This window comes from Engraulis encrasicolus, chromosome 11, assembly GCF_034702125.1.
Source record: "Engraulis encrasicolus isolate BLACKSEA-1 chromosome 11, IST_EnEncr_1.0, whole genome shotgun sequence".
Taxonomy (NCBI): Eukaryota; Metazoa; Chordata; class Actinopteri; order Clupeiformes; family Engraulidae; genus Engraulis; species Engraulis encrasicolus.
The window spans coordinates 40,964,121-40,991,424 of record NC_085867.1 but is presented as its reverse complement, the minus strand read 5'-3'; the positions used below and the strand labels follow the sequence as shown (position 1 = coordinate 40,991,424).

Here is a 27,304-nt window from a genome sequence, read left to right as displayed (position 1 = left end):
ATGTCAGTTTAATTGCAGGGCAGGCGGACATGAAGAGGGAACAAAGAAGGCGGCTGACGGGAGACGATGCTTGACGTTGCTGAGGAGATACACATACAGAGCAGCTCTCCCCTCCCTCCCCATTCACTTCATCATTTTAAAAATAGTTACATGGCTCAATGAATAAGAGGACATTTTTGTAGGCCTGCCTGGTTGATTATGGCCATGTCCCTGGGTGTGTCCGTGTGTGTCCCCGTGTGTGTGTGTGTGTGTGTGTGTGTGTGTGTGTGTGTGTGTGTGTGTGTGTTTATTGAGGGGTCACAAACATGCAAGAAATTGAGTTAATAATTTGAACAGTTTTTTATTTGTGTTTACTGCCAACAGGTTTGTACACAAACATCTAAGAGCTCTAGTAAAGATCAGCAAGACACCTTCTAAATAACAGGTAACAAGCCCTGGCGGCTTCTGTCATGCATATTATTTTGGACAAATAATCAGATGCTCAAAATGTACGAAAACAGGAACTAATACAGGAAAAAAAAGTGTTTTTTTTAAAAACCCTTTTTAGAATGTTCTTTGAGAACCGTTCGAGTTCTGTTCTAAAATACAACTTGGAATGTGAGGCCTGTGAAACAAATAACAAGGCTAGTGACTAGCAGAGGCAGTCGTTTTTCCTCCGGACAAATGTATTTAATACAATCTTCGTAGAAAAGGTATTTTTCCATCCATTTTATTGTCTTTTGACCAGCTCTTGTAGTCTAGTTTAAAGAACAGAGTGGGGGGACTCAACATGATCTTTAATTTGCACACGGCAGCTATTTAGGCTACACTACTGACGAGCATCTCAGGGTTTGACTTCACTGCATATGTACAGAGGCTGCAAAGAGACATGCTGAGAGTCAGGAAAACATACGCATTTCTGCTGTGCATCCAAACCTGCGCACATCACCGAAACATGTACATTTTCATTTTGACACCCCACCCACCATGTCCCCTAAGAAACTCTGTAACGTGCCCTGCTGACAGTGCCTGAAAGAAGAAGTATGAAGCAAGACACATGTAAGGAGGATGTGTAAAACAGTATGTTCTTACAAAGAACCAGATCTGTAAGGCAGCGATGTAAACAATGAAAGTGTAGCGATGGCAACGTGTGCCACACACAGTAAAAAAAAAAAGTAATGCAATATCTTGAAATGTAAAGGAAATTGCCTATTGCAGTTGAAATGATGCCACGACATGAGTAGAGACTGAAAAAAAGGCCAAAACAAAACAAAGGTGCATAATCTCAGGAAGACAAATCAAGACAGCAGTGGGTTTCCCCAACACGTGTGGTAGTGGTACCATGGCTAGCAACATGGTAACACAGCTACTGAATTGCCTGAGAAGAAGAATAAAAACAAAAGGAAGTAAATAAAAAAAGAAAAGCAAGCATGGTCAGAGCCAGCAACTAAGAGTGCACATACAGTACAGGTTTTACATAAATCTGATATTAGTGAGAGTTTTTCGCAGAGCTCTGCACAAGTCAGGAGGGTGGTATGCAATCAATCGAGAGAAACAACGCGTTCAAGTCTTTGAATTTAACATGGTAGACTTCAGCAATGACATAGCCAAACTAGCCTCTGCCACTTTCAATTCTGATTGATCGTCCTTGCACAATGTACAATGGACATAGTGTCTTATGCGTTTGTCTGTATTCGTGAGCTTACATAGTCGACGCATTCGCATGCGTGGCAGCAAGGCTACGCATTGCTACACTTCAACGGGTATTATATGTCGATGCGTTGCAAAACGCGTCCCCAAAAATGTTGATACTTGTGTTGTGGGCATTGTCATTGGGGACGATACTTGCGTTGCTGTGGAGAATGTAGTAATATGTGCAAATAACACACGTCAACGCGTTCTACTTCGCATCAACTATGTAAGCCCCCTTAGCATAACATTCTGAGGACTTTAGCAGCAGTGAGGAAATTCGAGAATTACTGATATACATTACCAGTTCGATGTAAAATCATAAACGTGAGTGATACACTTGATGATGAAAAAAATGAAAAAATGACCATACATATGGACCATACATATTTAAAGCGTACAAAATCGTTTTAGGTACTTAAATACACAACTCTGCTTTACTTTTCCCAATATATTACATATTTTAAAAAAACACTAAGTATTTTTGTGTTTTATATATCTGTACATTTTTCTTTAAGTACACGTCTGGGGCAGTGGGAGATGGGGAAAACCCAACATCCACCTAATGTCGTTTTTTGTTTTAAGTTCAAAGTTCAGTTTAGCCTTGCTCAGGGAGTGTGTGACAGTCTTATCCTAACATAGAAATGAACACTACATACTTTGTTGACCACTTCTTTGAATTGGAACGAATGGCTCAAGTTATTTTGCTGCCATACAGTATTTAACCGGTATAACTCTGCCAGAACAAGGCAATGCAATGCGCACATTATCCTTTAGGTGGCGGTGAGACAAAATCAAAGATGGCGGCACCCTTGTTGGGCCACTCCAAAAGGCGGAACATCGCATCTAGTGTTCATATCTATGTTATCTGACTAGTTACCCCTCCACCCCAAAAGTCAAAGGTCACTTGTCCGTTGCCGTCCCTAATCTCTTGGAGCGTATGAAGGCCATGCCATGCGTCCGCATGTGTGTTTTAAGCGCCCCCTGCGTCTCGAAGGTCCTGCGGCACACTTTACAACACTTGTCCGACCCTTGCTCCTCGTCCGCGCCCGCCTCGTCCCCCAGCCCCACGTCATCCTCCCCCTGCTGCTGCTGCAACACTCCCCCTGGGCCGCCTCCGGCCCTGTGCCGGCCCAGACTCGCGGGCTCCTTCAGCTTGTGTATGATGAAGAGGTGTCGGGCGAGGGAGGGGTGGGAGGTGTAGCACAGGCCGCACTCGCGGCACTGGAAGGAGGAGCCGTCGGAGCGGTGCTGCGGGATGTGCTGGTGGAACTCCACCAGGTCCTCCGTGCTGAAGTTGCACACGCCGCACCGGTGCACCTTGCACACGCTCACCTTCAGTTTCTTCAGTGGCTGCTGGCCCTCCGACGTCAGGGTTTCGCCGTCCACGTCAGGGGGCGCGGTGACGGTCGCACCCCCGATAGCGCCCCCCGGCTGCTCTTGGTCCTGGTTTTCCCGTTGTTCGGGATCCGCCTCTCTTCTTCGCGCCGCCTGGTGCTCTGGGTTGTCTGTAGCGTGCTGCTTGCGTTTAGGGCTGGGGGCCTGGGAGACAGGACAGGACACACAGCAAGGTAGAAGTAGATTGGAAAGATAAGAGTCGGTTCAGACAGACAGACAGACAAATCGACAGACAAATACGTACCAACTGTATTGTGAGATACAGCAGGAGAGACATCCTCACTCTGACAAACAGTCCAGTTTTGCGGCGGGTGGTGTTTGACTAGCATTAGCAAGTAGCAAAACTACACATACGGCACATTAAGAGCCACTCATTTTGTACCATGTTCCCGTCACAGCATCATGGATTGGAGCAATCACGATGCTGTTAAGGAAACATGATTCAGAATGACAGGCTGTCAATGTATGTGTAGTAGCTTAAGTTTGCTACTTGCTAATGCTGTGAGGGCCAGGCAATGTCCATTAATCCCCACACATTATCACCTTGGAGATCTCATGGAGAGGGCATGGTAATGTGCACTGAAGGAGAAAAAGAAGTGTCTCCTACTGTAAGCTCTCAATCTTATCCATCATCGTCTAGAACAGGGTTTTCCCAACCAGGGGTACGTGTACAGCTAGGGGTATGCGTGCACACCTCCGGGGGTATGTGGAAAAATGCAATAATAATCAATATATAGAGTGTAGTCACATTGGGCTAGATGAAGAGATATATAGAGCATGAGTGAGTGGGTACTCATCATTGGACAAAATGGCTAAGGGGGTACGTAGGACAAAAGAAAGAACCACTGGTCTAGAAGATATAGTGTACCTGTGGCGGGTGTTTGTCAACGTTTGGAGTGGTGGTCTAGATTAGAAGATATACCGTATTTTTCGGACTACAAGTCGCACTTTTTTTCATGGTTTGGCTGGACATGCGACATATACTCTGGTGCGACATATATATGTTTTTTTTTTCTCCACGGGAGAGCACTATGTGCGCAACTAGGCCTATGTTGTGTTGCCTAATACCACTGATAGATTTTTTTTTACAACTTACCACAACAAAAAATAGCATTTACAATGACGACTGAATAGAAATATACCACCCAAAAGAAGTTAATATAGCCTACTGCTGAGTTCAAGCTGAAAGTAATTAAATATGCTGCCGAAAATGGCAATAGGGCAGCTGAAAGTAAGTTTGGATGCAATGGAAAACTGTTTGGGGACTGGAGAAAAGCGGAGGAAAATGTGCATGTTGTGAAAAAAAACAAAAAAGCTATCTGAAGGTTCAAGGCCCACGTCTAGAAGAAGAGCTGAATACAGGACAAATGTGTTCTCGAACAACGTGCGCGCTGCGAGTCAACGGTCTTGTTATGGGCTCCATGACATTGCCAAAGAAATGAAATGGGAGCTTGCGTAAATTCTACCTGGGAGACTCGAATTTCTCGGCTGTCAAACTTGGCCTACTAGGCCAACCAACAAATCTTCCTTTTGACAGATCATACATGCGTCATCATTGCCCAGGATCGCCAACCAATCACAACGCGAGATTGGGGGTTCCCCCGTTACGCGTCACTCATGCATCGTTACCTCTCAGCCAATGGATCACATTCACGTTTGTTTAAATAGCTGTCACTCATTCTGTTCTCTGCTCTTCAGTTAAGCCGATTTTGAAGTGGCTGTCCGGCGTTTTCGTTATCAAACATTCTGTTTATTTTCTACCTGGTTACTTGATAACTCCTCACCTTGCCGTTGCTGGGATGGGATTTCCAACCGCTCAAACGCGTGGCACGCAATCGGTGCTTTTTAACAGCCTAATCATTTTCTCGCAAGGCTTCAATCAATTTGTTTGGCACGCCGCTCCCTGATTTCTGTGGATTTGCTTTTGAACTAGCCTGCCTGTGGATGGATTTCCCCGAACTGGTGTATTTCGTGAGTAACCTGGCGGCTTTCCCTTCACTTGCCCTGCGGACCCAGGGAACGTTTATCTCAGCGAATGACTATTTTTGCGGGGGAATTGTTGTCCAGGCAAGTCGCCTCTTATGCCTCATACTCGGCTTGTTGCACTGTCTCGGATATCAGTATCGTCTGCCGCTGGTTGACTGATGGCCTACGTTTCGTTTGCGGTCATTTGGGAGAATTCCATGAACTGGTTGGAGTGACTTTTGGAACATTTGCTGGGGAAGGGCGGACTCGAAGTAACTGGGCCCGCGGTGCTCTCTCGTTGCGCCTCGCGCACTTAGCCAGCTTATCTGCTCAGCACATTTGTTTTTTCGGAGGCGTGATGGGTACTGCGAGTCACAATTTACTTGGTCCTCGTCGGCCTCATCTGCTGCGGATGGACTGGTGATTCGCTTGCCAATATTATAGAGCATTTATGAACCGGTCGGTGTGGCTTTTTTTTGGAACGTTTGCTGGGGATACAGATCTAAATGGGCTACTTATATATCGAAGCGCCTCGCCCGCATGCATAACCCACATTACCTTCTGTGTTGTTTCGTGCTACTGCCTGTCACGACACCGGACGGAGGACATTGCAGAGCCTTGCACTCGTTCTTAATTGTCCTGATTACAAACGTACTTCCTATCTGCTTCCTATGTTCCGGAGCGATGTTGCAAGGACCTCAGCCTACGGGCCGTAGCACCGCCTTCAGTTTTTCATTCACGTGGATTCCGGTCGTGCGTTCATCAGTTTGCACCTGCCTATTTTCAATGTTCCGTTCAGTAGCCTATGCCCACAACACGAGCCTATTTTACGTTTTCGTTTGCATGGACTGGCCCATGTGGCGGTCTCGTTGACTTTTAAGAGTTATGACTTCGGTTCGTAGGCCTAGGCCTAGACTGCTGGATCGCACATTAAGCTTATGCGCGCTTGCCAATCATCACTTCATGTCATCGCACTGCCTGCAGTTCGTATCGATAAGTGTACCTTGCTTCCTTACTCCCGCTTCAAGTCATTCAGGGCTGGATTAAGTTAAAGGGACATCGTGTGAGATTTTTAGTTGTTCCAGAATTCATGCTGCCAGTTCACTAATTACCTTTTTTCATGAATACTTACCCCACCATCAAATTCCAAGTATTCCTTATGACTGAAAAATTGCACTTTTCTTACATGTAAGGGGGGATCTTCTCCATGGTCCACCATTTTGAATTTACCAAATAGCAATTTTTAGCACCAAACAATGACTTTACTTGGACCATACTAGAAAATATTGTTTATTACATGGTAAATGTTCATGTAAAGACCAAATTTGGCAATAGGCAGCTCAGTTTCAACGAGCAGCATAGTTGCATTTCTTTTTTTTGACCATTTCCTGCACAGTGTACCTTTAAAGATCACGCGGGGCTTTCGGCCTGCGCCCGGTCGCATCGAGGGACATTGTAGCCGGTTGCAATGCCTTGTCTATTTCGAGTTATTCTGATCACAATGGGCTACATATACACCGTCCAAATTTAAGTAAATAAATGAGTGATATCCGTGGGAAGTACATCGATGATGACAGTTAATAATCATACTTAAATTATACATGAAACTCTGCCCATGGAGTCCTGTCAGGGTTCTGATCCCATTGGTAGCCATCTATGGGCTAACCCTCTCACTCTGTACACCACTCGTGCCCTTAGGCTTCATTGGAATCGTCAGGGCGCTCGAACTGTGATGTGTTGGATTGTGTTTCTTTTCTCATATCTGGTGATGGTGGTCTCTGCTGCTTTCCCGTACACTTTCACATACACGTGCGCCTGCCGCTCCACGTAGGGCATACGCTACGTCATGCACTGGGCATCGGCCCCAACGTCGGACTGGGCTCTGGCCCCAACGATGGACTGGGCTCTGGCCCCAACGATGGACTGGGCTCTGGCCCCAACGATGGACTGGGCTCTGGCCCCAACGATGGACTGGGCTCTGGCCCCGACGACGGACTGGGCTCTGGCCCCGACGACGGACTGGGCTCTGGCCCCGACGACGGACTGGGCATCGGCCCCGACACTGGACTGGGCATCGGCCCCAACGTCATCCTGGGCCGGCGACTCTACATCATCCTGGGCCGGCGACTCTACATCATCCTGGGCCGGCGACTCTACATCATCCTGGGCCGGCGACTCTACATCATCCTGGGCCGGCGACTCTACATCACCCTGGGCCGGCGACTCTACATCACCCTGGGCCGGCGACTCAACATCACCCTGGGCCGGCGACTCAACATCACCCTGGGCCGGCGCCTCAGGGCTCGTGCATCAACGGCTCACCTCAGCATTGCCCTGGGCTGTCGCACCTCAACACCACGGCTCAACATCACAACTCGGCATCACAATGGGCCATCGCCTCAGCATCGCACTGGGCTGTCGCCCCAAGTTTAACGCCAGTCACCTGGTTGTATCGGTATCCTCATCCATCCTGCATGACAAACTTATCGCAGCTACCCACTGGTAGCGAGTAGGAGTTTATGTCTATTTTGATATGCCGTTTTTGTTCTGGTGCCGTTATTCAGTGATGTTTCAGCTTTCTGCTCTGTCCCTCTCAGGTCTCGATAACCGGCTCTCCAACTCTCCTCTGTCGTAAGCTCGCACTTTCTGCATTCTCCTGACTAAGGTGCCACCCTTTTTTATTGCTAGTCTAATCATGCAGTTACCGCAAGTTGTTTCTCTCAACCAACCAGGGCATCCGCCCCACTGCCTGTGTCCATGCCTGCTTTGCACAAGCATTCACCGCGCCACACCGCGTAGGTGTTTATCATAACTGACATGGTGTTATTATTCTTGGTCGAGATGTTTTCTTGGTGTTTCATTCATTGTTCGTTTCAGCTACAAGCTCTGCTCTCTCCCTCTCTTAGGTCATGATTACCAGTTGTCTGCCGATTCTCCTCTGTTTTAACCTGACCTTTCTGCTATCCTGGCCGAGGTGCTCGTCTTTTAATGTTAGCCACTCATGCTTTGTCTAAAGCTGTCTCTCTCACCACTCTGGGCAGACGCCCGCATAGTGCAGGCTTTCAGCCGCTGGTCTGACGCAGTGCATCTTGCATTCGGCTCATTCCTCGCTTTGTCATCTGGCTCAGTGTACTGTTTCTGTTCTGTTAACTCTGTTTCGTTCTTCTCGTTCCTCGCCCAAGAGGTATACAGCACGCTCGTTCAGAATCGGCGTGGCCACCACGGCCGCTAAGCGGGGTCTGTCCCCTACTGCGATCAAGGCGCTGGGCCGTTGGTCGTCTGGCGCATACGCTTCCTGCATTTGCCTCACTCCTCATCACGTCGTTGAAGCATGCTATATCTGGTCTGTAACTTTATGTTTTCTATTCTCATTTCTGGTGACGGTGGTATTTTGCTGCACCGGCGGCATTCACTCCATCTCTTGGGGGGCTATCGCTCCGGTCACCCGGTCATGTCTGTATTCTATCCTTCTCTCATCTATCAGATCGATTTTATAGTGGTCCGTAAGCCTGTTATCTCTATATTTTGTAACATTGAACCAGCCTAGTTGCCATGGTTGTTTATCTATGATGTCAACTATCATACCACATATTATAGCCTACATTCATTCATCCATCCATTCATTTACTCATTCATCACCATGTTCTACTCTCTCTCCTAGGTCACGATTCCGGCTCTCTACCTACTGTCATAATCTAAGTTTTCAGCGCTCTCCTGACCAAGGTGCATCTATCAATCAAATCATAACGCTCTGCTGTGTCTCTGCTCTCAGCGCATCCGCGCCATGTCTTCTCGCATAGCCTAAGGTACCGACATTATCATCACCATCATCATCACAGGCTTCATGCCTCCGCTAGACCACCGCCCATAAGCTTAAGCCTTAGAACATCCCTATCATTTATAATCTCATTTAATCTATCATCATTTGTCTTCCAACACCTATCACTTATCACTCATCATCATCATTATTATTATTATCATTGTAATCATTGTCGTCATTGTCATCGTTATCATCTTTATCATCATCATTGTTATCATCGTCATCATTGTCATCATTGTCATCATTATCGTCATTGTCATCATTATCATTATCATCATCATCATCATCATTGTCATCATTGTCATTGTCATCATTATCATCATTATCATTATCATCATCATCATCTCATCATCATCACCTATCATCCTTCATCTTCCGTCTATCATCAATCAATCATCTAACTAACTTTTCATGTCTTTCAGATGGTGTCTCCTTGTAAGCGGTAGGTGAGTTCACTTCTAATCTCTATTTTGGGGCAGGCTACGCCCGCCTCCATCTCCGCTGGAGGATATGCTGTCCTATCCCGGAGTTCAACGCGAAGACGGGAACCTTCGCCAAACTGATTCATGCATTTTATCAAGTGTTATTGTTCGCCAAACTTTTATGCATTCCTGTATCATGTCTAATGTTCAATAAATGTTAATAACGTTCGTTTGCCTCTCGAGTCTTCATGGTAGAATATGACTTTTTGCGGAAGTCAGGGACCTCGTGGATTTATCGCGTTATGCAATGCAATCCCCTCTCGTGGAGCGCTATGCAACGCAATCGCCTCTCTATCCGAGAACGAGCGTCTGTGTTATTAAAGACAATCAGCCGACTTCCAGGTGAAAATCGGTCATTTCCGCGAGTTTCTGACAAACGAGCACAACGTGACATTAAGCACATACGACTTCATTGCGAGCGTCGACGTTGCGCAACGGACGTCAGCGAGAACTTGTTGTCACGATGTGGGTGTTATTAAATACAGCGCATTTAAAGTCGGCCACAAATATGAACGAGACGATGAGCTCGCACCGGTTTGCTCTACTAACACACCACGTGTGATGAGTGGGGGGACAGGCAGTGAGGAGGAGCTGAAGTGGGGACCTGCGCAAACTTGTGTAGAGGTGTGAGACAAGACCCATATACACACGTGAGTGAGTTGTTGACCAACCAGTTCATGGACGCGTGACCTCGGAGGCAGTCCGCCGACGAGCGTTGAAGGGGATAAGCAACTGCAGAGGTTGCAAGATCTGACTGCAGCCGCATTCATCCCGCGATAGTTTTACACCATGTGACATGTCACCTCGTCAACGCAACGTCGACGAAATTTCGAAGTTTGACAGGAAATCTAACCGTCATGCAGCATTTTCCATCCAGGGTGCATTGCTGTGTAAATGCGCATGCATGCGTTAACACATCTCGATCGCACCTACTATAGGCTACACAACATGGATGAAATCCCCCTCACCTTTGATACCGTCATGGGCTGAAGTCTCAGAAATGGGGGTAAAGAAAGGCGTGCTCTGGAGACGGAACAAAGTTGCCTCGAAGCCTCCCACGGTCCAAACGCAAAACAATGCCGAAAATTGAATGTTGTTCTGACTACAGGGCAACATGGCGCGTTATCACTGCTTCTTCTTTTTCTTTTTGTGGTTTTATGGCGGTTGGCAAACCATCTTAGTTGGTGCATTACCACCACCTCTGAATGCGTTGCCACTGCTTCAGATGCTGGTTTATAAAACAATGCCGTCTTTGAGCAGCAGCTTACCATGCGCCAGTTATCACAACATAGATTCCATGGATAGAATAACTTTTCAAAAATGTGCGACGATTACTCCGGTGCGACGATATATGTTTTTTTCATCTTCAAAATGCATTTTTGGGCCGTTGCGACTTAAACTCCGGAGCGACATATAGTCCAAAAAATACGGTAGTGTACCTGTGACAGGTGTTTGTCTGTGTTGACAGTGGTGGTCTATAGAGCAGTGGTTCTTAACCTGGGGTACGGGCACCCCCTGGGGAGATTTCAGGGGGTGCGCGGAATTTTGTTTGTGTTGAGGTTGTGACCAAAAGTCTGCAAGCAAACATTATAATCAGGCCCTCATACAAAGTACTTAAATCGTGAGTATTGAAATATTGGTTGGGGGTGCGCAGCTTGTCTTGAGCACAGGTAAGGGGGGTGCTTCAAGAAGATATAGTGTATATGTGGCAGGTGTCTGCCTTGAGAGTGGTAGGGGTGATGGCTGTACCTGTGGCAGGTGTTTGTCAGCGTTGAGAGTGGTAGGGGTGATGGCAGTTCCTGGCTTCCCTTCCCCAGTCTTGATGTCATGTACCAGCTGTATGTGTTTGTCCAGCATCAGGCGCTTGGTGAAGGTACGGCTAGACTCCGGACAATGGCTACACAAAATCAGAATTTAAAATCAATCAATCAATCAATCAATCAATCAATCAATCAATCAATCAATAAAACCAACAAACAAACATGTTTTTTTTTGTACAGTGCCTTTCAAGGTTGTTTGACATTGCACCTGGGTAAGTGTATGTTATTTCATTTCTATCCATTTCTATAAAACTATATGTATTAGTTAGGTCTTATTGAACAACATCACAAGTACTGTAGGAGCCCTTTCTACACAGACCTGCAGTGTGTGGAGATGAACAAATAAGAACTGGAACTGGCCTTGGATTAGAGGGTTACAAGTTCGCATCCCACATTGCTGAAGTGCCCTTGACCAAGACACCCAAATCCCACACTGCTTCGGGGACTGAAATCAATACCCCGTAATAACTAATGCTGTTTTGTGGTAGGCTTGTGGCGACTCTGCCGCCACCTTTTGCTTTATGGTTGAGCTGTGTCATGCCTATTCGAAAAGCAAAAAGTGGTGGCCGAGTCGCGCTGCGTGGAGCTGTAGGCCTACCAGAGAACCAGCAGTGGAAAAGAGGCATTAGTCGCTTCGAATAAAATCATCAGCTAAGTGGAAAGTCAAGTAAAAAGTAGAGATGCACAGGATCCAAGATCCAGTTCCGGATCCGGCAGGATAATAGGGTTTTTCACAGGATCCGGATCCGGCAGGATCTTAAGCAGTGGATCCGGTATCCGGCAGTTACCTAAAAATCAGGATCTGGTGCATCTCTAGCCTAGGTTTTTCACAACCCCACAAGTCTTTCACAACCCCAAATGCTGCATGGAGTGAAAGAACTTTGGAAGCGGCTAGTGCAGGCAGTGTGGCAGTAAGCCAATGAGTCTAAAAAATAATTTGAGCCAAAGTAATAAAAAGGGCCCACGTGTGCGAGTAGGCTATGTGTTTCAACCCTTTCGTAGGATCCGGTATCCGGTTCCGGATCCGGCAGGATCTTAAGCAGTGGATCCGGTATCCGGCAGGATCCTAAAAATCATGATCCGGTGCATCTCTAGTAAAATCAGGGTGCAGGCATGAGGAGCAGGCATGGAGTTAGTGTCACTCACGGGCAGGAGTAGACCTTGCGCAGGCCCTTGTGCTTGATGCGGTTGTGGCGGCACAAGCTGTGGGAGGAGCTGAAGGACTTGTCACACAGGCGGCACGGATGCTTCTTCAGTTGCTGCAAAAAGAACCAAAACAGAAATGGGACAAGATTATGTCCATCTTTTTTCAACAGATTTATTCACATTTCACACAAGTATTCAAATTTCACACATTTCTTCTTTGATTGTCTATGTACAGTATGTATTTATGAAGTTAGATAGTGTACATTTTTTTTTTTTGGATATGCATGAATGTTTCAAACGAGCCATCCAGACACAAAAAATAATTTGTGTTTTTACTTTAAAGGTACACTGTGTGAGATTTTTAGTTGTTTATTTCCAAAATTCATGCTAGGCATTCACTAATGTTACCTTTTTCATGAATACTTACCACCCCCATCAAATTTTAACTATTCATTATGACTGGGAAAATTGCACTTTTCATACATGAAAAGGGGGATCTTCTCCATGGTCCGCCATTTTGAATTTCCAGAAATAGCCATTTTTAGCTGCAAAAATTACTGTACTTGGGCCATACTAGAAAACATTAGTTATTTACTATAAACTTTCATGAAAAGATCAAATTTGGCAGGCAGCCCCATTTCAATGACCAGCATAGTTGCAGTACCTTTTTTGACCATTTCCTGCAAAGTGTACCTGTAAGCCGTGCATCAAGTTTTGTGTCTATGTACAGCAAGCTGATACCTATGTTCAATAAGAAATAACTAGAAATGCACTCAGAGAGTATAGACCTCTGCCACGGAATTTGCCATCTGCCATTTGACTATGTTACACCCTATTCTTTTAGTCTTTCTGCCTTGTTCTAGTGGAGTTAGAAAAAGGAATGTCAAAATTCATTGTCATCCCATCAAAATCTGTTGATAACTTTTTGAGTTATCATGCTGACAGACAAACAAACAAACAAACAAACAAACAGAGAGACAGGCAAGCAGACAGACAAACCAACACGACCGAAAACATAATCTCCTTGACGGTGGTAATACATTAAGATTATTATTACCATGCCGTGCTCTCTCTTCATGTGGTTGATGTAGACCTCCCTCTGGGCGAAGAGGCGTGAGCAGTCCCTGCACGTCCAGCCGGGGTTAGGGGCGTTCTTGTTGGAGCTCTCTGTGCCGTTGCTGGTCTTCTTCGTGGGAGACGCCGGCTTCTTGTCCCGCTTGTCGTGGCCGTTGAGGTAGCCTGTCTCCTTGTTGGTGTTGGAGCACATGGTGTTGGAGTTGGTGGCCTTGGTGCTGAGTGGCAAGTTGATGCCCAGGTTTGGAGGCCCCTCGATGGTCTTTAGGGTGCCGTGTAAGGACTGGAATAATGACCAAAAGAAAATCCCAAGGTCACAAGGTCATAAAACACTGTTAAGTGCTAGGATGGCGAAATACCCAATACCCAAAGCTTGAAGCTAATGTATGCACTGCATAAGCGTGGGTCTGTTTACATAATGTTTGAAATGTCTTATTTCAAAAGTCGGCAGGCACCTTAAAATACAGCAGTAAGTTTTGGGATGATATTTGGATATTAGCTGGCCAGGACCTCGGAAAGAATAATGACACAGGTACTGACAAGTCAACGGTAGAGTGAGCAATACAAAGGCATGTTGAAATTGGCCGAAATTCTCCTTTAATGTTTTAGGAGAGTAAAGTAGAGTTACTTTATGGATCCCTGGGGGTCCATAAATTGATGTTTGATGTTTAATGTTGTGTTTTAATGTTTGCGTTGAGGTCTCCCACCTTGATGTGCTCCATCATGAGCTGCTTCTGGGCGTAGTGCATGGAGCAGTCGGGGCACTTGAAGACGGAGACCCTGTGGCTGGACAGGTGCTGGTCAAAGTGGGTGTTCAGGAGGGTCTGCTGGGTGAACACCGTGTCACACATGGAGCACTTGTAGATCAGCCTGGGCACAAGATTAATACAGTGACATCATGTTAACTCAGTGCTTTACTCAATAAATGGACGGTCACATAAAATACTGTATATACAGTGTGGTACCATTGTCTCTTCATCTCACTCCATGAGAGCTGTCTTGCACACCAAGGATCAGACCTGGCTGTCTGATTTGTTTGTCTGTCTAGCTGCCTGACAACTAATATGCTCACAAGTAAGAACAAAGAAACCATCGTCTATAAATACCCCTTTAGAAACCCTGAACATCAAACTATATCAATAACACCACCGTCAGATATTTATGGATTATCATTAGAAGTTCATTATACAAGTAAAAGGCATCAGTGCACTCTAAGAGTTAAGTGATCGTAATATGATAAGTGCATTGCGCTGTGAACATGGTGGCAGGCACAGTACAGCTCTAATAACACTGAATCTAATGCAAGCTTTCCATAAACACATAGTTCTTTCATCATGTGTGTATCAGAGATGGTTGATCACGGGTCAGCAGCAACAACAGCAGCAGCAGGTGTGGACTTGATTATTAAGGCTTGTTGAAAGACAAAGATTGTACTGTAGATGGATGCGGGGATGGATACTTATGTTCCCACAGCACTGTGGAAAGTCTACTGCTAGAAAAATGACAAACCTCATGCTGGTGAAATACCTTTTCAATTCCATCAATACCAAACTCTGTGTTACTAAACAAAATAATATGAACTGTGCCCGGACCTAAACAATCCTTAACCCAAACCTCAGGAAAGAAATGTGTTTTGAGAAAATAAAATCTGTCCAAGAACATAAGACTGAGGGAGCAAAAAGCTTTGGGAACAAAGGGCTGACCCCAGAAGGGGTCATCTCAGTCCCCTATACAAGGACCAGCCATAATGCCACAAGGTGTAGAAAAAATCAGTCATACACACAGTATGTTTGTATTGATGACAAGCACCTACATACAATCTGGAAGTGATTCCCAGTATTACTCCCAGTATTACTAGATGATGAACGACGCATCACAAACTAGAAATGCACTCAGAGAGTGCAGACCTCCGCCAAGGAAGCTGTTTGATAGAACATTTGACTGTTACACCCTATTTTTTTTTATTTTTTTTAAAGGTCTTTCTGCCTTGTTTTGGGGAATTTAGAAACTGGAATATCAAAATTTGCCCTGCCCTGCAATTTAAAAAAGAATCCTGGATCGGATATGGATCACCCCAAAAATGAAATCACTTGTTCCTTTTGTCATTTCCAACAACTCCACAAAGTTTCATCAAAATCCGTTTATAGCTTTTTGAGCTATCCTGCTGACAGACCAAACAAACAGACAGACAGACAGACAGACAGACAGACAGACAGACAGACAGACAGACAGACAGACAGACAAACCAATGTGACCGGAAACATAACCTCCTTGGCAGAGGTAACTACCTTGACATGTCCATCTACCATATTTGGTAGAGGGTAATTTGTTTTGTAGAAGGTCAGCAGGGGGAAATGTGCCTGGCTAAAATCTCCCATGGATAATGGCTCTAAGCTCCACCATGGCTGTGAACACCTGGTGAGAGGGAGCACCACACAATGGCTCCATTAGCTTCAGCTATCAAGTAGCACCGCAGTGCTGCTGCTTAGGGATGCACCGATACTGCTCATTATACTCGTACTCTTACTCGTCAAGCACTTGCCGATATCAGGAACGATACTGCTATTACACAAAACAATGCAAAATCTTGTCACATTCTGTGGACTTGAAAGCAGCATGGAAAAAAGTGCCACCTCATACATTTACTAACATTTAAATCTACATGGAAATGGACAATAAAAATATCACCAGTGGAAAAAAACAAGGCCATGCATTTATTTTCATTGTATTTTGGTGGTAAAAGGTATCGGTATCGGTAGTCGGTATCGGCAAGTACACACATTAATGTACTCGTACCTGTATCGGTTTTCAAAAAAAAAGGTATCGGTACATCCCTACTTCTGCTGTCGTGCGGTGCAGTGCAGTTTGGCAGGTTGACTCTGGACTTTAGAACAACTGGGGCGGATACGCATAGTGCTGGTAGATATCTAAATTAATATTCTTATTTATAGACGACAGACCACCTGAATTGTGTTACCACAGTGCAATGTTTTAAATACCTGTGCTTTTTGCCTTTATTGATATTGACATAGTGCTCGTAGATATCTAAATTAATTTACTTATTTATACTAGATAACAGACCACCGGAATTGTGTTACCACACTGCAATTTTTAAATACCTGTGTTTTTTTTGTGTCTTTTTTGATATGACAGTGAAGAAGGCTGGGAGAGAGAGAGAGAGATGGGGTAGGGTTGAGAAATGACCCAGGTTGGATTCGAACCTAGGTCCCCATGGTCAGATTGTTACACTCATTGTGCAACTGAAAACGTGTTATTGATGATGAATCACAATGTCATCGATGTACTATAGGTATACACAGTAGGACACCCTGTAATGACACCAAGATGACAAAACCCTGCTTGAGCTGACTACATATAAAGATTCTAGTGATATACAGTAGGTATACAACACATACACGTGGTGGCTTTTTTGCACACCTACATTCAGTTCCCCACATCCAGCCCAAGTTGTTTAGGTTAACACTTACTTAGGCTCTGCGATTTTCACCCCGGGGTGTTGGGTGTAGGCATGGGAGTGCGTGCCAGGTGCAGACTTGAAGGCCATGGGGCAGATGGGGCATTTGTAGAAGATTTCACAATGAGAGCCCTGGATGTGAGTCTTCAGGGCTCCAACGTCCGCAAAGATAACACTGCAATGGACACAACTGAAGAAAAAGACACGCACACACATGCACAAAGGAAAAAAGAATGATTTTAAAACCAAAACAACAAAATAACATGAGATGATTTTACACAGAAAAGACAGGTATTCTCAACGTTCCTGCCAGGGCTGCACAATTAATCGAAATTAATCGAAAATCGTGATCAAATTGTGAAATCGAAGTCTTGATTTTAATCGTGATTTAATCGTGGCAATAGTGAACTACCTTTGAGAGCGTCCTTGAAGCCAGAACATACTGACAGGACGGTGTTTCTGGACAGAAATCTGTCCACCTAAGTTTCATGCTATTGTCTTTACATAATTATTACAATTCATTTTATTTTGCTCATCCCGTATATAATTCATTCTTGGTTATATTTCATCTTGTTATAATTTGCAAAAAAATCTACAAAAAAATCAATAATCGTGATTTATAATCGTGATTACGATTTTGACCAAAATAATCGTGATTATGATTTTTTTTCCATAATCGTGCAGCCCTAGCTCCTGCCATTCACTATCTGGTGTGTCACAGGACAGTACTGAGGTTCTGAGCGCTAAGTGAGGAGGTAGGTCACTACAGTGTCTCAGTGGAACCTCTGTGCTTTTATTTAGAGCAGAGCCAGACTAATGCTTCAGCATGTCGACATCAGAGTCAAGGATACGAAAATATAGTAGAGTAGAGTAGATTAGAGTAACTTTATTGATCCCCAGGGGGAAATTAAGGATTGCTGACATCGAAATGCTAATCTAAACGTTAGTCTGGCACTGCTCTACTACACAAACACAAATTAATCCTCCACATCTGAGATTTTCCAGTAGCATTCCTTCTCAAAGAGCTTTTTTTTGGCAATTCGGTCATGCATACCAATGCTATTCGAGCCATTTTAATCATCAAGATACATGTTTACTGGATCATAACAAACTGTCATTAATTTGGCTCATTGTACTGTAAAGATGTCAAAAGCTCAAGAGACATTCATTATATCTATAAATCACATGACTCCTGGCAAAAAACAGCACCCACTTCATCTGACCCCTCAGAATAGGGACATAGGGCACTGGCAATGAAGCAAAACCTACACAGATTAGGGATTATGAATATGACAGATGCGACAGTCTGCATATAGTGTCTGTCCGGCAGAATCCTTATATCTCCACCTCTCAGAAAAAATCACTATTTATGTACGTATGTAATAAAAAAAAACCCAAATCATTATAATTGGCCAGTTTCCATGAGTATTTGAGTTTTATAAATGATTTAAAACCCACTTTTAATGATGAAATGCGTATTTATTTAGAAAACAGTATCTTTGAAAAACAACCATGTAAGATAAAACAGAGAGTGGAAATATAAGGTTTCTGATAGTCCGTGACAATATGCAATATGGTTCATGATTGCTTCAATTTGTATTCAATTCAACAGAGATAAATTCGGAGTAGTCATGTAACGAAAAGGTGTCATAAACAAGCATGTATCCATTCACATATACTACACAGAGCTGTCTCATCCAGAAATAAGTTGATATTCAAGACTGACCGATAGCCAACTCTGCGCGTGTAATGAAGGCAGTTCTTGGTGACGTGAGACTGGAAGTGCACAGAGCGACAGATGGCTCCACACTCAGGACAGATGTACGGGGACTTGTGCTGGTGTATGCGCTGGTGAGACGCAAAGCTACAGGGGTTTGGCAGTAGCATTTGACAGATGCTGCATGTCTTCTACGAACAAGCAAAATGACAGAAAGTTGTACACCATTACCAGCATTAAGGGACCTGGGTTACTACATTTATGGTTGGCAATTATAATGTTTACATTTTGAAATGTTATTTTATATCAGCTTGTAAAAAGCACACTGCAAGGAATAACAAAATGCAATACTGTAAATAAATTTGATTTCCATTACAGTATATATATTTGAAACAGTAGAAAACATACATTAAGAGTTTTATTACAACTAGATCATCTTAAATATTCATCATCAATCAATCATTCAATATCATAAATATTTTAATATCTCAATGTATTGTATTTCTACTGTTGTTGTATATTAAGGATATTAATTCACACACAAACCTGGCCGGTGGACTCTGCCCCCTGCTGGTAGTGCATAGCTAATGCAGACTCCTCCTGGAACACCTCATTGCACTCCAGACACTTAAGGTTGTGCCTGCAGAGTCTGGAAGCGTCCTCCTCTAAGGGCATGGCAGCCACCAGTGGCGCAGAGGACGGGGCGGATATCACCGCTATTGACGGGTTAGATTTCCCCTGGGGGTTGCTCGTGGCAGAGCTGAAGGTCCCTACTGAAGCAGTGTTGTTGGAGGAGATGGAGGGAGAAGAGGCTGCCGATGAGCAGGAGGAGGCCGGCGAGATCATCTGGTCGGCTGGAATGGGCTTCAGGATGAGGTGGGAGCACTGCATCACCACGCCTTTGTCCTTGTGGCCGCGGGCGTGGGACAGCAGGCTGCACTTGTTGTAGAACACCAGGTTGCGGGTGCAGTGGTTGCAGGTGACCTCGATGCGCACGCTGCGCCGGTCGTAGTGCTGGGTGAGGCTCTTCTCCAGGGCGAAGGAGTCACCGCACTCCAGGCACTTGTAGCCCCTCGACGGGATGGATATGCAGGCGGCCGACGGAGGGCTGAGGTTGGGGACATACACTGGGACCGGGTTGATGCTGCTCAGGACTTTGTTGAACGCTTCGACGACGGAACTTTGGGAGCTCGCCAGAACTTGCACACGAGACACCTTCTTCGGGGTCTGGTTGGACATGATGGCCTGTTTGATTGGCTGCTGTGACTTGGACAGGACCTGGTGAAGCTCGGAGGGGGTGGAGGAGGACTGTGGCAGCAGGTTGAGATTGGTGAGGTGAACCGTCTTGAGCTTGGCAGTGGTCAGACTGGACGCGGGCACCATCACAGTCTGCTGCTGGATCGCGTTGGCAGCCTTCAGTATGGCACTGCTGGCACTCTGCATTGAGGCGGCTGGGATGACCGTGGCCTTTACCGTGGTGTTGTTGGCCAGCTTCAGGTTGATCACCTGAGAGCCAGCAGTTTTCACCGCCGACACGGGCAGGAAAGCTGTGGCCACGGGCTTGATGGTCATCTGCTTGGTGACCTCCATGGCTGGACCACCCGAGGTTGCCATAACCGCTCGAGAGGGGGACGAAAACACTGCAGCAGTGTTGGAGTTGGGAGGCGACAGGCCAGAAATCACAAACGAATCTCCCGCTTTCCTCAGGCCCTCAGGGTCAAACTCTGGTAGCACTCGGGAAACTGTCCGCTTGATTTGACCAGACGACGTCTTAATGGTTTTGATTCTGACCTTTGGGATGACAGGAATAGACCCATTTGGGGACGACGGGGATCCTTTACTACTGCCCTCACTGGTGACGCTACAAGGACTTTCTGGTTTTTCTGAGAGCGTTTTCTTGGCTACATCCAGGGATGTCTCCTGCTGGTCCTGTGGCTCTTCCATGATCTGCGGACTGTCCTTGTTTTCCTGGCTGGAGTCTGGCAGGCTGGTGGGAGATTCTGAAACAGATGGCTCAGAGGAGGCCTTCTTTGCAGTAAGGGCTGCAATCGCAGCAATGCAGGACGAGAGCTTGGCAGAGGATTTGGCTTTGACTTGAGACGCATTGGACACTCCCGAAGACACAACTTCTGATGTTTCTTTGATCTCAGAGGGCTTTTGGTCAACCTCATGCCGCTGCTCTTCTGGTTTCCTTGTTTTGGAAGAGTTTTGAGGGTGTGAATCCAAGCAGATACTGCTGTTGCCATTACTATCATTTTCAACTTTTGAACTCACAAGTTCCCCTTTGGAACCTGGTTTTGAAGCGCCATCGCCAGTCGATCCAGTTAAGGGGTTTGGCAAGGAACAGGAAGGAACGTTACTCTGACTGTCAACTGGGTCATCCACCTCTATTTTATCATCCTCATCAAACTCCTCAGCACTGGAAATGGGACTGAACTGGTTGAAGGAGGGATTGTTGATTTGAGGTCTACTGTTGTCCTCAAGGGTTGTCCTCTTCTTCAAAGGTTTCCCGCCACTTTTGCCACGTCGGTCACTCGAGCACGTGCCCAAGAAACCATTCTGCAGGCTGCCACTGCCAACCGGAGGAGGATGTGCATCTTTGTCGGAAAGCGGTTGCTCACTGGGGTCAATGTTTCGGACGTTCTTGACAATGACACTGACTCCCACGTCAGGGCCCGTTGGACCCTGGTTGTCCTCGTCCTGGTGTTGGTGGACATTGTGCTTTAGCTGGCCATCCTGGTCATCGTGTCCTGATTCAATGGCTGCCTTTGGGTCCACCATGTCAGGGATGTCAAAGGCCGCAAGCAGGTCATCGAAGTCTGGGGTTTTCATATCGCCCATGATCTCCCTACTGCGCGATTTTTAAAAAGCCTGCAGACAAATAATATGTACATACAGTGGTAAGTGATTTGAAGGCAGCGACTGTTAAGCATTGATGGGTATCACATTCAGGACTAGGGCTGGGCTGTATGCCATAAATGTATGTTAACTACGATTTGGACTGGAACATAGAATTTAAAAATAAAATTGATCTTTTATTGGACTGGATACAATCTCATGATAGTATGGCACATGATATGACACGTGGTAGTGTGGTTTTGAGGATCATGAAGACAGCAGACTACTACTAACATTCCTAATAAACTAAAAAGTAACAATTAGTAACAAATACTGCTCTACAGGTTATGATCGTCAATTCGATACATTTTTCAATTAATTGCCTAGCCCTTGTCAGGGCCTCAGTAAAGGTACAATACATTTATTTGTGCATTTACTTTGTGATGCACAACCATGGTAGCAGATGGGGCTGTAGATGCAGATAGGGCCGTCATCGCTCCTATTGTCTCTTTGCTAAAAATACCTTACTACATCATGACAGCTCTGCTATTACATTACAGACTTAAGTCACATATTACGACTCGGTTATTACAATATATCTCGGTTATTGTTGTTGACAATAAGGTTATAACAGAGACTCTGAGGCTCCTTACCCAACATTGGTCATTGCTATGAAGTGTTTGTTGTGACTGTCCATATTGATCTAAAAATAAAAACTGTAAACAAAAAACCCCTCATAAATGTCTTTATTCTTTCAACAATCTATTCTGGTATGATGGAATATTTATGCCAAACTACTGCATAGTCCCAACATGTTTAACAAGGAAGCAGCTATGCATGTGGACTTTCCCAGTGGATCTGTTGAGTACTCTGATGACGTCCCTTTTAACTTAATAAACCAATAGTACCTCTGTGGTCATTGAACAAATAAAAGAGTGTTGTTTGAAATCATGTAAGTAAATCTTCGACTACATTTTTTGCCTGATCAAAACAAAGACACAGGAATGGTAACTGTTTGAATACAGTTAGAATAAAAGGACTAATCACGTCAGTCAACAATGCAACACCCGTTGCCATGTTCCTTTCATCGGAAAAAAATGATTCGATCTGATCCAGGGACACACACAAAACACGTTCAAACAATCGTGCTGATAGTATGTAATGAAATAACAACACCCGTTTCCTTTAAGGGGGCAGGAAACAAAACCTTCCGTGTCAATGTGTTATGTTTGGGTCTCTTGAATGGCCAACCCTGATGACAGACTGAGCTCCCCCTCCCCCGACGCGCCAGTCACGTCATAATGCTGTTTTTTTATGTTTACAGGCTGCTGCCTAGCCCACAACATCCAACCAAATAAAGAGGTGCTGCTACTTAGTTTAAAATACTACATTAGCAGCTAGACATAGACAACGAGAAACAATCAAGAAAAATACATCTAATGGCTTAGACGAAAGCCTGATTCTAAAATGATTTTCTAAAAATGTGATGCATTACAGGAGACCTGCCTGCCTGTGCCTGCATGTGTGTGTGTGTGTGTGTGTGTGTGTGTGTGTGTGTGTGTGTGTGTGTGTGTGTGTGTGTGTGTGTGTGTGTGTGTGTGTGTGTGTGTGTGTGTGTGTGTGTGCCGTCTGTATATCAGGAACAGAGGAGAGAGATGTCTGCAGGGTAACAAAAGACCCAAGAACACAGACAGGCAGACAGGCAGACAGGCAGACAGGGCTCTGAGTTGCTTGCTAGCAGTCGTACGGTTAGCAGTAGCAATGCAGCCACAGCTGGTGGATTTGGCTTCACTAACATGGATTTGGGGTGGGAGCACTGCACTGCACTGCACTGCTGTAGCCGAGTAGCTGAGACTCCATTACCTCCTCTCACATCTGCACGATCCACAAACACGGGCCACCCCCACACGGCCTCTTAGGTCATGGCGAGCCATACACACACAGGCACACACAAACACACACACACACACACACACACACACACACAAACACACACACACACACACACACACACACACAGAGACAAATCGAAGAACCGGAAAGAAGAAGGGGAGGAAGAGCAAGCACAAGGTATGAATGCAGCCAGCCAGAGCTGTGCATGGAAAAACCAAAACCCAGCCTGCAACACAACACACGATAGCCACGACTGCGTTGAGCCAAACCTATGCATGCCATACATGCTGTTTGTAAGCCATTTTGTAACATGCTCCATTTCAGCCATATCCGATAATTTAGTACATGAAGGGGCAACAGACTGTAGTGCACTCACACCGACTGGAGGAGGGAAAAAAATGCATGTCAACCACTCCTCACCCCTTTCTCTCTCTCTCTCTCTCTTCTCTCTCTCTCTCTCTCTCTTTCTCTGCTGCTACGGTAGTCATTTCTCCGCTTCAACAGAAACAAAAAAGGGCCAGCTGTCTTTCCCTCCAACAGCAACACTGACCAATACTAACAGCAGTAGATAGGCTACAACATACCCCATAAAAACACCACCCAAATCAGAACCACCATGGCCTTCTTCGTGAACCCTCCTCTGTGCCCTTCAAAGAAAAGGAAATAAATCCCCCTCTCTTTGTCCACCCCCACAGTCCGTCAGACAGGGCCCAAAGCAATGCTCAAGAGAGAGAGGAGGGGGGTGGCTTTGGGGAAGGGGTCTGGGCTAGTTCTGTCCAAAGAGGGGTTTGTGACCAGAGGAGCATACCTCCCTCTCTCCCCCTGGCAACACAGAAACCTAGCAGCAGAAGAAGCAGCACCATGTGTCACAAGGCTATAAGAGGGGGGGTTCTTCTACCAACCCTCTCTTCTCCTGCCTGAGCTCAAGCTTATAGGACACCCAGGGCCCTGCAGTAGAGAGCCAGCCTGCTAAGCAGCACTGGTCCCTGGGTGAAGGGGTAAGCGAGTGCACCAGCTCAACCCCTGTGCTCTCTCTCTCCTCCAGGCTTCAGGCCTGTATTGGGTAGCCTCGGGAAGGCCAGCTATCTGACTGACTGTAGCACAGTGACGGCATTGTTCGTGCGAGACTCTCTTCCGTCTGCCTGCATGAAACCGGTTTCAGCTGGTTCCGGTCACCCCACATAAGGGCTCTGCTGCAGAGGAGAGTCACAGAAAGAGAGAGAGAGAGAGAGAGAGAGAGAGAGAGAGAGAGAGAGAGAGAGAGAGAGAGAGAGAGAGAGAGAGAGAGAGAGAGAGAGAGAGAGAAACACACCCACATATGTGGCTCCCCAATATTCTGTGATCACTTCTCAAATCTCCTCTCCATAGCTTAAGCCCCTGTCCTGGTGCAGAGTAGACAAAGCAAAGCAGACCCACCAAAGAGCCCTTTGGATGGTGAACTGTAGCAGGCATTCCTCTTTCAGGAAGTGAGTCATGCATTCTGCATCATGTCTACTCAGAGGTACAGCTGTTCCAACGAACACAGCTCAACTACGTTCAGTATGATGTAAACAAAATATCTTCGGCATTAACAGTAATAAGACCACATGCAACCAATGGGAATACTAGCCTACATCAAAAATGTATATATATTACATCATTAATGTTATAACACTGATTGCGGATGGTCTTTTATCCCTCTGTTACAACTCTCTTGTCACAAAAAATTAAACAGACATACAAACACAGTAATAAAGGCTATAGTTTCTTGGCCTGTAAAATGCAAGGGGACAATACCATGAGAAAACAGGCCTATTACCATTTTTCCCCCAACGATTCTACACCTTCACCTTAACGTAAGCTAACATGTTTAGGAATAGTTACCAACCATTAAAATGTTTCTCTGTTTTTCCCCTATGCTGCTTGCTCCAATCTGTACTATATTTGTCGATGTGGTTGCCCTATTCTCGCTCTGACACAATCCTAGGAGAAAGACTGGAGAGGACTGAGCCGGGCCTTTGTTTACATGTGGGCTCAGAGGCTGGGGGGTGCTTCTATCTTCTCTGACTGTACAGCAACCACAAAATAGAGGGAGCCAGAGTGAAAACGACAACAAAACGTGAGATACAAAGGGCCAGTTTTGGTAAATGAATGTGACATTTAGAGGAGAACATCCTGGCTTAAAAAAACCCTTTAGCTTTATAGGCATATAACTATGTAGAGACAATTGTGATGAAAGTCTACCCCATTGTGTTAAGATAAATAATGTTGTTTCACAGTCAGCTACTGAGAGTGATTCTGAAAATTCTCACCAATCCAGTTTAAAAAAGTGAGACACAAAAAGAGGCTTGTTTTGGTAAACGAATGCAACACTCAAGGGAACCTCCTGGCCTTAACCCTCTGTACAGGCAATGTCACTTGGGAATGGTACAACACTAACGTTTGCACTCTAAGTCGAAGTCTAAGTCTAAGTGATATGCATTTTCAAGTAGAAAACGTGTATCTGAAAAACTGTTTTGAATGTGTCACAAGCAGGTGAATAAGGATGTAATGACTACAGTAATGAGAGTGCTTAAACATGCTCTGCTCCAAAACACTCTCCAACGGGCCAGGAAGTAAGGGACACCAAAAACCCATTTCACCTGGTTGAAAAATCTAATTATCCTGGCTGGCGTAAAAAAAAGAACACACTATACTGCAGAATGGCCATCTGCTCTTCATGATAGGCTCAAATGGTCAGAGCAGAACAACATCCTTTCACCCCTTAGTGCAGAGCCTATGCTATTACCTTACTGTCACCAAAATTGTAATGACTATGTCTTAATCTGTTACTTAAGATTCTCAGTACTGTCATAGCAATGTTGTTATGATGTAGTTGAGTATTTTTTCAGCAAATAGTGAATAGGCTCGCTGCCGGTGACCCCATCTGAAGTAAGAGGCTACAATCCTCAAGTCCTGACTGCAGAGAGCCCGTGGTGATGTCACTAGGCCCGAGTTTATAAACTCCAGTGTGCCGCTCGTCACAGCCATGCGGGGAGTGGACCAGACAGCTGATGTGTTGCGTGCAACATCCTCCATATGGATGAATTCACCACGTTGCACGGCACCTCATTACACTGGCTTCATTAGTACATCAAATATGCATATACACACACTGAGCATCATGACTAATGGCAGACAATACTGCAAGTGGCTGGTAAATCTACAGGAAAAGGCACAACAAAAATATAAAAATAGACTTCCGTGAAATGCATCGTTTTTCAAATCCGCGTAGTGATGAACATGTTCAGTGATCATGCTCAATTGGAGTAGGAGGCCATATACAGTCGCCTTACAGCTCAGTAAACAAAGCAGAGGTGTCAGGGCATCGGGGGAGTGGTCTTCACATTACAGTGCCCCCATGGCATCCCACAGTATGGTTCATATACCATGTAGATAGATATAATGTCTACATACACCCAGTCATCACTGGTCACATTCATACACCATTGGGGCTGGAGGACATAGCAGCTACAGTGGACACAGTGGTTAGGCTTGCATGCACACTGTCAGAGACAAGGCCTTCATTCACAACCAACCCACCATGACCAATGTTCAGGCTGAACACATTTTCAGGAGACGCAGAAAAGCAAGCAGTAAACAGTCAGAAATTGACCTACCTTTATTTGGGGTTAGCAGGGTCTCAATTTGTTGGTGTTTTGATGTAAGGAGCCATTTCCTCGGCAGGGTAGCTCAGGCAACTATCAGAGGAAGGAACAGCCATGATTCATGCACTGGACCTCTGTCAGGCTTTTTGGTCAGCAAAATCAGTGCCTGGGATGGTACATCAGTGTGTGCAAGAAAGGGGATGAGAAGGGATGGATCTCTTAGCTGTCAAAAAAAGCTCTGGAAAATGTAAAAGATGGATGCACGGCCTGTGAGACGGCAGAATGATTTGCTCTCACTGTCGCCACTAGCAGCAGCAGGCAAGACATTAAAGACTGCTGCCCACCCCCAAGATGTTCGGGCGGTCACGTGACCCCGCTTTTG

General features: G+C 45.4%; 1 protein-coding gene across 1 annotated transcript; it reads right to left on the bottom strand.

The window, feature by feature from the left end:
• Positions 1-320: 320 nt before the first annotated feature.
• Positions 321-27,277, bottom strand: znf532 (zinc finger protein 532). The gene is made up of 9 exons (XM_063210622.1): positions 26,935-27,277; positions 19,112-21,436; positions 18,575-18,756; positions 16,862-17,038; positions 14,081-14,243; positions 13,357-13,656; positions 12,300-12,412; positions 11,083-11,230; positions 321-3,210 (listed from the first exon to the last, which is right to left on the bottom strand). Exons 2-9 carry the CDS (start codon positions 21,404-21,406, stop codon positions 2,572-2,574), a joined length of 4,017 nt encoding a protein of 1,338 aa, XP_063066692.1. The 5' UTR covers positions 21,407-21,436; positions 26,935-27,277; the 3' UTR covers positions 321-2,571.
• Positions 27,278-27,304: the final 27 nt, after the last annotated feature.